We start from the raw sequence: 11985 nt of genomic DNA, 5'->3' as shown, positions 1-11985 counted from the left end.
TTTACTATAAAATTAGAATTTTTTTCTTCTTTGCTTTTTATTTTTTATTTATACGTACAATTAAATACTTATAGTTTGATTTTAGGTCACAAAAATTATATTGTTTTTGCTATTGAAGAATATTATAGTTTTATTTTAGTTGATCATAACATAATATTTTAATTGATTGTTTTTATTTTCATAAAAGTTTTGTAGTTTATTATGTTTGCTATTAATTCATTCTTTTAGCTAAATGACTCTGAAATTGGAAAGCATTTCAAAATGAACTCTGAAAAGGTTGAAAGTTGGCATGGTATCATCATTTCACCCACATAGCATGTTCCAAAAAGTAGAGAGGGTTACGACAAAAACTTGATGCACTTCGTGTACAAAATGGACAATCACTTTCGAAGTATCAAAGTTTCAAACCATAAGACATGAAAGCATTTCAAATGAACTCTGAAAAGTTGAAAGTTGGGATGGTATCATAATTTCACCCACATAGCATGTGCATGTACAAAACGGACAATGGTAGCATGTTCGTCTGTTACAAATTTGGCATGGTATCATCATAATAGTTGCGGGAGAAAGTCTTCACTTTTTCTTCGCTTGTGTCATTTGCTTATTGCGCCGTAACCATGGATAATCTTCATTGTTTATCAGGATGCTTGGGTCAGCCTTGACATTGAAGGGAGGAATTTCATGAAACTTTTCATAATCTTCAGACATGTCTGTCTTGCCGTCCACTCCCAGGATGTCCCTTTTTCCTGAAAGAACTATGTGGCGCTTTGGCTCATCATATGATGTATTCGCTTCCTTATCTTTTCTTTTTCTCGGTTTGGTAGACATGTCCTTCACATAGATAACCTGTGCCACATCATTGGCTAGGACGAACGGTTCGTCAGTGTACCCAAGATTTTTCAGATCCACTGATGTCATACCGTACTGTGGGTCTACCTGTACCCCGCCGCCTAACAGATTGACCCATTTGCACTTAAACAAAGGGACCTTAAAATCGGGTCCGTAGTCAAGTTCCCATATGTCCACTATGTAACCATAATATGTGTCCTTTCCGCTCTCGGTTGCTGCATCAAAGCGGACACCGCTGTTTTGGTTGGTGCTCTTTTGGTCTTGGGCAATCGTGTAAAATGTATTCCCATTTATCTCGTATCCTTTGTAAGTCAATACAGTCAAAGATGGTCCCCTGGACAACAAGTATAACTCATCACAAATAGTGTTGTCACCTCTGAGACGTGTTTCCAACCAACTGCTGAAAGTCCTGATGTGTTCAAATGTAATCCAGTCGTCGCATTGCTCCGGGAGTTTGGAGCGCAGACTGTTCTTGTGTTCATCGACATACGGGGTCACAAGGTAGAGTTCTGTAGAACTGTGTATTGTGCTTGAGACCAAGAATATCCGTCCCTGCATATTATTGAGTCTCTTCCAAGAGTGCCTTTTCCAGTCAGTCTCCCCTCATACCGCGATTTAGGGAGACCTATCTTGTTAAGGCCAGGAATGAAGTCAACACAAAACCCGATAACATCCTCTGTTTGATGGCCCATGGAGATGCTTCCTTCTGGCCTAGCGCGGTTACGGACATATTTCTTTAGGACTCCCATGAACCTCTCAAAGGGGAACATATTGTGTAAAAATACGGGCCCCAGGATGACAATCTCGTTGACTAGATGAACTAGGACGTGCGTCATGATATTGAAGAAGGGTGGTGGGAACACCAGCTCGAAACTGACAAGACATTGCGCCACATCACTCCTTAGCCTTGGTACGATTTCTGGATCGATCACCTTCTGAGAGATTGCATTGAGGAATGCACATAGCTTCACAATGGCTAATCGGACGTTTTCCGGTAGAAGCCCCCTCAATGCAACCGGAAGCAGTTGCATCATAATCACGTGGCAGTCATGAGACTTTAGGTTCTGAAACTTTTTCTCTGGCATATTTATTATTCCCTTTATATTCGACGAGAAGCCAGTCGTGACCTTCATACTGAGCAGGCATTCAAAGAAGATTTCTTTCTCTTCTTTCGTAAGAGCGTAGCTGGCAGGACCTTTATACTGCTTCGGAGGCATGCCGTCTTTTTCGTGCAAACATTGCAGGTCCTCCCGTGCCTCAGGTGTATCTTTTGTCTTCCCATACACGCCCAAGAAGCCTAGCAGGTTCACGCAAAGGTTCTTCGTCACGTGCATCACGTCGATTGAGGAGCGGACCTCTAGGTCTTTCCAGTAGGGTAGGTCCCAAAATATAGATTTCTTCTTCCACATGGGTGCGTGTCCCTCAGTGTCATTCGGAACAGCTAGTCCACCGGGACCCTTTCCAAAGATTACGTAGTGTAAATCATTGACCATAGCAAGCACGTGATCACCGGTGCGCATGGTGGGCTTCTTCCGGTGATCTGCCTCGCCTTTGAAATGCTTGCCTTTCTTTTGACATTGATGGTTGGTCGGAAGAAATCGACGATGGCCCAGGTACACATTCTTCCTGCATTTGTCCAGGTATATACTTTCAATGTCATCTAAACAGTGCGTGCATGCGTGGTATCCTTTGTTTGTCTGTCCTGAATGGTTACTGAGAGCGGGCCAATCGTTCATGGTCACGAACAGCAACGCCTTAAGGTTAAATTCCTCCTGTCTGTGCTCATCCCACGTACGTACACCGTTTCCATTCCACAGCTGTAAAAGTTCTTCAACTAATGGCCTTAGGTACACATCAATTTCGTTGCCGGGTTGCTTAGGGCCTTGGATGAGAACTGGCATCATAATGAACTTCCGCTTCATGCACATCCAAGGAGGAAGGTTATACATACATAGAGTCATGGGCCAGGTGCTGTGATTGCTGCTCTGCTCCCCGAAAGGATTAATGCCATCCGCGCTTAAAGCAAACCATACATTCCTTGGGTCCTTTGCAAACTCATCCCAGTACTTTCTCTCGATTTTTCTCCACTGCGACCCGTCAGCGGGTGCTCTCAACTTCCCATCTTTCTTTCGGTTCTCACTGTGCCATCGCATCAACTTGGCATGCTCTTCGTTTCTGAACAGATGTTTCAACCGTGGTATTATAGGAGCATACCACATCACCTTCGCAGGAACCCTCTTCCTAAGGGGCTCGCCGTCAACATCACCAGGGTCATCTCGTCTGATCTTATACCGCAACGCATCGCATACCAGGCATGCGTTCAGATCCTTGTATGCACCGCGGTAGAGGATGCAGTCATTAGGGCATGCATGTATCTTCTCCACCTCCAATCCTAGAGGGCATACGACCTTCTTTGCTGCGTATGTACTGTCGGGCAATTCGTTATCCTTTGGAAGCTTCTTCTTCAATATTTTCAGTAGCTTCTCAAATCCTTTGTCAGCCACAGCATTCTTTGCCTTCCACTGCAGCAATTCCAGTACGGTACCGAGCTTTGTGTTGCCATCTTCGCAATTGGGGTATAACCCTTCTTTGTGATCCTCTAACATGCGGTCGAACTTCAGCTTCTCCTTTTGACTAATGCATTGCGTCCTTGCATCGACAATGACTCGGCGGAGATCATCATCATCGGGCACATCGTCTGGTTCCTCTTGATCTTCAGCAGCTTCACCCGTGGCAGCATCATTGGGCACATCGTCTGGTTCCTCTTGATCTTCACCAGCTCCCCCCGTTGCAGCATCACCGTATTCAGGGGGCACATAGTTGTCATCGTACTCTTCTTCTTCGCCGTCTTCCATCATAACCCCTATTTCTCCGTGCCTCGTCCAAACATTATAGTGTGGCATGAAACCCTTGTAAAGCAGGTGGGAGTGAAGGATTTTCTGGTTAGAGTAAGACCTCGTATTCCCACATTTAGTGCATGGACAACACATAAAACCATTCTACTTGTTTGCCTCAGCCGCATCGAGAAACTCATGCATGCCCTTAATGTACTCGCGGGTGTGTCTGTCACCGTACATCCATTGCCAGTTCATCTGCGTGGATTATATATAATTAAGTGTCCAAATTAATAGAAGTTCATCATCACATTAAAACCAAAGTGCATACATAGTTCTCATCTAATAACATATAGCTCTCTAGAGCATCTAATTAATTAAACCATACATTGAAACTATGTAAAACATTTCAATGCGAAAACAAATGTGATCATAATCGCAACCAAGGTAACAATTGATCCAACGGCATAATGATACCAAGCCTCGGTATGAATGGCATATTTTCTAATCTTTCTAATCTTCAAGCGCATTGCATCCATCTTGATCTTGTGATCATCGACGACATCCGCAACATGCAACTCCAATATCATCTTCTCCTCCTCATTTTTTTTTATTTTTTCCTTCAACAAATTGTTTTCTTCTTCAACTAAATTTAACCTCTCGACAATATGGTCGGTTGGCATTTCCGATTCACATACATCCTAGATAAATAAAATCTATGTCACGTTGGTCGGCATAATTTTCATAAACAATAAATGAACCAATAGTTATAAAGATAATATACATACCAAATCCGAATCATAGACAGGACGAGGGCCGACGGGGGCGGATAACAAAACCATCGCACTATATAAGACGCAATAGTAAATGTAAGAAAATGATACAAGTATCTATCTAAACATACAAGTAAGAATATTTTTCCTTTCAGAAAGAAGATAAGAACAAGAGGCTCACCACGGTGGTGTTGGTGATGAGATCGGCGCGGGTGATCGACAACGGTGAAGACGGGGACGGGGCGTGACGGACCGCTAAATCTAGACAAATCTCGAGGAAAATGGAGCTTGGAGGTTGAGCTTCGAGAGGAGAAAGCTTAAGTAGTGTGGCTCGGGCATTCCATCGAACACCTCATGTGCATAGGAGGTGAGCTAGAGCACCACAAACCCCTCCCCTCGCCGGCCTGAGAAAAACAGAGCACTGGAGTGCTCTGCTCGTGGGCGAGGGTATATATAGGCACCTCATTGGTCCCGGTTGATGACATGAACCAGGACTAAAGGGGAGCCTTTGGTCCCGGTTCAAGCCACCAACCGGGACCAATGGTGGTGGGCCAGGAGCGAGGCCCATTGATCCCGGTTCGTCCCACCAACCGGGACCAAAAGGTCCAGACGAACCGGGACCAATGGCCCACGTGGCCCGGCCGGCCCCCTGGGCTCATGAACCGGGACCAATGCCCACATTGGTCCCGGTTCTAGACTGAACCGGTACTAATGGGCTGAGCCGGCCTGGACCATAGCCCTATTTTCTACTAGTGACCCGATCATCACGTGGTGTCTGAGCACGAAGAACTTTCGCAATGGTGCATACTCATGGAGAACACTTATACCTTGATAATTTAGTGAGAGATTATCTTATAAAGCTACCGCCGAACTAAGAAAAATAAGATGTATAAAAGATAAACATCACATGCAATCATAATATGTGACATGATATGGCCATCATCATCTTGTGCCTTTGATCTCCATCTCCAAAGCATCGTCATGATCTCCATCGTCACCGACATGACACCATGATCTCCATTGTCACCAACATGACACCATGATCTCCATCATCTTGATCTATATCAATGCGTCGTCACATGGTTGTCTCGCCAACAATTGCTCTTGCAACTATTGCTATCGCATAGCGATAAAGTAAATCAATTATTTGGCGCTTGCATCTTATGTAATAGAGAGATAACCATAAGGCTTTTGCTTGTTGCCGATAACTTCAGCAAAACATGATCATCTCATACAACAAGTTATATCTCATCACGTCTTGAACATATCACATCACAACATGCCCTGCAAAAACAAGTTAGACGTCCTCTACTTTGTTGTTGCAATTTTTACGTGGCTGCTACGGGCTGAGCAAGAACCGTTCTTACCTACACATCAAAACTACAACGATAGTTTGTCAAGTTGGTGCTCTTTTAACCTTCGCAAGGACCGGGCGTAGCCACACTCGGTTCAACTAAAGTTGGAGAAACTGACGCCCGCCAGCCACCTGTGTGCAAAGCACGTCGGTAGAACCAGTCTCGCGTAAGCGTACGTGTAATGTCGGTCCGGGCCGCTTCATCCAACAATACCGCCAAACCAAAGTATGACATGCTGGTAAGCAGTATGACTTATATCGCCCACAACTCACTTGTGTTCTACTCGTGCATAACATCAACGCATAAAACCTAGGCTCGAATGCCACTGTTGGGGAACGTAGTAATTTCAAAAAAATTCCTACGCACATTCAAGATCATGGTGATGCATAGGAACGAGAGGGGAGAGTGTTGTCTACGTACCCTCGTAGACCGGAAGCAGAAGCGTTAGCACAACGCGGTTGATGTAGTCATACGTCTTCACGGCTCGATCGATCAAGCACCGAAACTACGGCACCTCCGAGTTCTAGCACATGTTCAGCTCGATGACGATCCCCGGACTCCGATCCAGCAGAATGTCAGGGAAGAGTTCCGCCAGCACGACGGCGTGGTGACGATCTTGATGTTCTACCGTCGCAGGGCTTCACCTAAGCACCGCTACAATATTATCGAGGATTACGGTGAAGGAGGGCACCGCACACAGCTAATAGATCTCAAGGATCAATTGTTGTCTAGAGGTTCCCCCTGCCCCCGTATATAAAGGAGCAAGGGGGAGGGGCGGCCGGCCAGGAGGAGGCGCGCCAGGGAGGAGTCCAACTCCTACCGAGAGTAGGACTCCCTCCTTTCGTTGTCCAACTAGGAGAGGGGGAAGGAAGGGAGAGAGGAGAGAAAGGAAAGGGGGGGGCGCCCCTGCCTCCTTGTCCAATTCGGACTAGAGGGGAAGGGGCACGCAGCCTGCCCTGGCCGCCCCTCCTCTGCTCCACTTTGGGCCCATGAGGCCCATTAACCCCCCGGGGGGGGGGGGGGGTTCGGTAACCCCCGGTACTCCGTTTTATATCTGATAACTCCCGGAACCATTCCTATGCCCGAATATAGTCGTCCAATATATCAATCTTTATGTCTCGACTATTTCGAGACTCCTCGTTATGTCCGTTATCACATCCGGGACTCCGAACAACCTTCGGTACATCAAAATATATAAACTCATAATGAAACTGTCATCGTAACATTAAGCGTGCGGACCCTACGGGTTCGAGAACAATGTAGACATGACTGAGACACGTCTCCGGTCAATAACCAATAGCGGAACCTGGATGCTCATATTGGATCCTACATATTCTACGAAGATCTTTTATTGGTCAGACCGCATAACAACATACGTTGTTCCCTTTGTCATCGGTATGTTACTTGCCCGAGATTTGATCGTCGGTATCTCATTACCTAGTTCAATCTCATTACCGGCAAGTCTCTTTACTCGTTCCGTAATACATCATCCCGCAACTAACTTATTAGTTGCAATGCTTGCAAGGATTAAGTGATGTGCATTACCGAGAGGGCCCAGAGATACCTCTCCGACGATCGGAGTGACAAATCCTAATCTCGAAATACGTGAACCCAACATGTACCTTTGGAGACACCTGTAGAGCACCTTTATAATCACCCAGTTACGTTGTGACGTTTGGTAGCACACAAAGTGTTCCTCCAGTAAACGGGAGTTGCATAATCTCATAGTCATAGGAACATGTATAAGTCATGAAGAAAGGAATAGCAACAAACTAAACGATCAAGTGCTAAGCTAACGAAATGGGTCAAGTCAATCACATCATTCTCCTAATGATGTGATCCCGTTAATCAAATGACAACTCATGTCTATGGTTAGGAAACATAACCATCTTTGATCAACGAGCTAGTCAAGTAGAGGCATACTAGTGACACTCTGTTTGTCTATGTATTCACACATGTATTACGTTTCCGGTTAATACAATTCTAGCATGAATGATAAACATTTATCATGATATAAGGAAATAAATAATAACTTTAGTATTGCCTTTAGGGCATATTTCCTTGAGATTGTACATCTAGTTGAGCGACAACAAGCTCTAGAGGAGATCTCTTCAGGGAGATATGATAGTTTCATCATCCTCGAAAGATTGGCAAGTACATTTTGGTCTTCTAGCTGGGCAACTAATATCGAAAACAACTTGCGGCCACAACTATTAGAAAAGGACTCACGGACTTCGGCGGGGATAAGTAGAAGGATGTGAAGCATGTAGTGCTAGCAAAAGCCATCGATGGAGGTGGTGTAGAGATCTTTGGAGGAGTTACTCGGCTGATTGTATGGAAAGCACCACCGCCATCAAGATATCTAGTTGTATTCAGTTCTCTAGCGGTAGGCTTTTGTTGGTGCTTTTAGAGAGCTCTTTCATGTTTGCACAAATTTTACAACCAGCGCGGTGAATATATCAACAATTTTATTTGTCGGATTCACATATTCTTTACCAGCCGGATTCCCTTAGGCTTCGCATATTCTATATCAACATGATTCTAAAATTTAGGGAAAGCACACAGAAATAGTTCTCCCTCCGGTCCTTTTTAGTCTGCATATAAGTTTTGTCCAAAGTCAAAACATCTCTACTTTGACCAAACTTATAAGAAAAATATCAACATTCACAATGTCAAATCAACATTTTTAGATTTATTATGAAACGTAGTTTCATATATATATTTGGTATTGTAGATGTTGATACTTTTTAATATAAATTTGGTCAAACTTTGTGAAGTTTGACTTGACAGAAATCTAATACACAAAGTAAAAAGGACAGGAGAGAGTACAGGATAACATGCATGAGATAGTGATGAGCATTTGTATTTTTCTCTCGAGCTATAGATTGAATTTGCTTTCTATGGAGTTTATGATAGTATAATATTATTGTCATAAAACATTGGAATGTGGATTTTGTACTATGGAGGGCGCATGCTCCTAGTATTACAATTTTCAATACTGAGTTGAAGAGTTTCAAAAGGTCAAAAAATATAGTGTGTAAATATTACAGTGTGTCGTGTGCCAAGCAAATGTATTTGGATTTCCACTAAACTTCAAAATGAACTTGATTCGTTAGGTGGATTTCCACTAAACTTCAAAATGAACTTGATTCGTTAGGATGAAAGACTAAATTTATTTTATTTTATGGATGTGTGCAAAATCTTCTTGTCTTTGACAAGGGAGCATCTGCGTGCATAGTTGGATCCTTTTGTGATTTTCTATTCACAACCAATATTTTTTAAACACATTGTCTAGAGCCTGCAGATTGTAGCTTGGAGGCAGTCTCGCCATTTCCTTGGAACTAGTACTCCCCCGTGTTTATTTACTCTGAATTGTAGTTTTGTATGAAGTCAAAATTTATAAACTTTGAGGCAGTTTCTAGAAAATATATTAACATATATAATACCAAATCGATATTATTATAATCATCATTCCATATATTTTTCACGACATATAGTTTTTTTACTGTGTAAAATGTACATATTGTTTTCTCCGAACTTGGTCTGACATTTTAAGGTTTGACCTCAGTCAAAGCTAATATATGTGTAAATTAAAATGGAGGGAGTATTAGGAGGCAACTTCCTTCAAGATGCACACATGTTTCTCTTACATGAAATTTGGATGCTCATTTGCCCTTAATTCATAGAGTGTAGGTTGTTGTATAACAATAACAATAAAAGATCTACATCCAGTATAGCGACAAACTATGTCTGAATGTACGGACCTTTTAAACATGCTATTTACAGAACAAACCATGTTGACATCACTGACACTAACCAAAAGCAAACGGTACTGGCGAGAAAAGGCCCATTTGAACGCCCTTCCTCTGCCTAATTAGAAATGGTTATTGCTGAAACTACAGATAATGAAATAAGTTTACAGATCATTAGAATTAGGTCATCACTTCAATATAAAGAAAAAATATCACCCTCTCCTCCAAAAATAACAATAACAATAAAAGATCTACATCCAGTATACCGACAAACTATGTCTGAATGTACTGACCTTTTAAACATGCAATTTATAGAACAAACCATGTTGACATCACTGACACTAACCAAAAGCCAATGTTACTGGACGAGAAAACGGCCATTTGAACGCCCTTCCTCGGTCTAATTAGAAATGGTGATTGCTGAAACTACATATAATGAAATAAGTTTGCAGATCATTATAATTAGGTCATCACTTCAATATAAAGAAAAAATATCACGCTCTCCTCCGAAAATATTAAATTTTTGCTTATTTTGCTTATTTTGCCCCCGTCGATTATTTTATCTATTATAGACCCCATCGGTTTATATAATGACAAAATAATTGTTGGAGATTTGCAAAAAAATAAGAACAAATCTTACATGTCAATTATGACATCGAGTATTTGCTTGCAAACTTGGTAACAAAAAATATGAAAGTTTGTGATCTATGTGGAGAGAAAAGTGGACAAGTTACTTACTTTTTGCACCAGGCATACATGATCATATCTTATGCAAACAAAATACATTCATAGACTTTGCACCACAACCTATATGCATGAATTTAACAAAACTGTTGAATTTTTAATGTGTTTGCTCGTAGAAAATGGATCACGTGGGGTGGGGGTGGGGTGGTACGGCTGCTAAAGTATTCTAGTTTATGGGTAAACTGAGATTAAAAAACTAGGTGGAAACCGAAGCAATAGTTTAGGAGAACATTGTTTTTAATAATCTAGGAAAGCACTGCATTGTAGCATCCAAAACAAATAGCAAGCACCAGCTGCTTCCACAATATTGTAAATAAGTGCCAAACACGGGCATTACAATGCATAATATATATTCGAGGCATGCTGACACACCACTTTCAGACCAACCGAAACACTGTTTGGACCCATCTCTAGAAAGTGAGGAAGATCAACATGTCTCTAATGAAGCGTTGTTGCTCTTGAATTGCTGAAAATGTAAAATCATGTCGACGTCGGACCAAAAACAACGAAGATCAGTAGAAGGGCGCCTGTTGAGGTGGGCCACAGACGCCCTTCCTTGGCTGGCGGAGGTAACTAGTCCCTCCAATTGGCTGAGAGTTGCTAGGGCCTGGCAGATGGCCGCCGTCTTCTTCTTCTTCGGTAGAGTCTGAGTCTGAGTATTCCCACTTGCATTCCGGATCAAGAATGAATGTCAAGTTGGGATCAGACACGATTCCTTCAAGCTGACATCAACGGGGAAACATAAATTTACATGAGTAAAGTATATAGACTAGCTAGTTAGTAGATGTATGTAGGCTGCATGTCTTAACAATCAGATGTCTTAACAATCAGCTAGTTAGTAGATGTATGTAGGCTGCATTTGTATACTTTGCTAGCAGATGGAACTCATGTTAGTAACAAAAATGTCAAATAAAGAACATTCATATCATACTCCAAAGATTAGATTTCACGTGTTTGGATCCAAATATGTTTTGCTCACTGGGATATGATATTAGGAGGTAGTTCCTCTGCAGAGGATTATGCACCACTTAAGTCGATCGGTCGGAACATGTAAAGATATTTGATGAACTGGTTGACAAGCATTTTGGTGATTTCAACCATGCTAGCATCATGGCCGGGTGTAATCTAATCTAGCTTTCCATATCGATCCTATACATTGGCATGGCGCCCGCTTAGTGAATGCACAGAAATGTTATGAAATCTTGCACGAGAAATGTTAGGTGCGCGTGTGTACCTTACAGCCGAGGGAGCAGAAGCGGAAGATTTCGTCGACGAGTTTCCGGCCGCACATCAGGCATGCGCCGGCGGGGCTGAAGCACATGATGGCGTGCTGCGGCGCCTGCAGCCTCGGGTTGAGGTACATCACCCTCTCGTGGTTGACCATGTATGGCTGCACCAGGGACATGTCCGCAACCTCCTCCAGCTCCGCAACCCAGATCACCACGCTGTTCTTGTATGACGACCGCCGTATCTGCAATAATATCTATCAATCTATAATGCCGCCGCTGCCATTGGTACGCACGTGATGCACTTGTATATGTTAAGTACCTGGAGGACATGGTGGTCATGGTGGCCGGAGAGGCACATGGGGCAGCAGACGGCGTTCTCCTCACCGGCACAGCTAAGGCAGTAGTGGTTGCAATCATTCTTGGCCAGTCTGGGGTGCGTGGCACAGCGC

At 43.0% G+C, this 11985-nt stretch overlaps 1 protein-coding gene across 1 annotated transcript; it reads right to left on the bottom strand.

Annotated features, from left to right (window-relative positions):
* Window positions 1-10773: 10773 nt before the first annotated feature.
* LOC119352125 lies at window positions 10774-11705 on the bottom strand. The gene is made up of 2 exons (XM_037618854.1): window positions 11542-11705; window positions 10774-11029 (listed from the first exon to the last, which is right to left on the bottom strand). Exons 1-2 carry the CDS (start codon window positions 11689-11691, stop codon window positions 10820-10822), a joined length of 360 nt encoding a protein of 119 aa, XP_037474751.1. The 5' UTR covers window positions 11692-11705; the 3' UTR covers window positions 10774-10819.
* Between the last annotated feature and the right edge of the window lie 280 nt (window positions 11706-11985).

Source organism: Triticum dicoccoides, chromosome 2A, assembly GCF_002162155.2.
Source record: "Triticum dicoccoides isolate Atlit2015 ecotype Zavitan chromosome 2A, WEW_v2.0, whole genome shotgun sequence".
Classification (NCBI taxonomy): Eukaryota; Viridiplantae; Streptophyta; class Magnoliopsida; order Poales; family Poaceae; genus Triticum; species Triticum dicoccoides.
The sequence above is the reverse complement of the archived record's forward strand: the minus strand, read 5'-3'. Positions and strand labels throughout refer to the sequence as shown.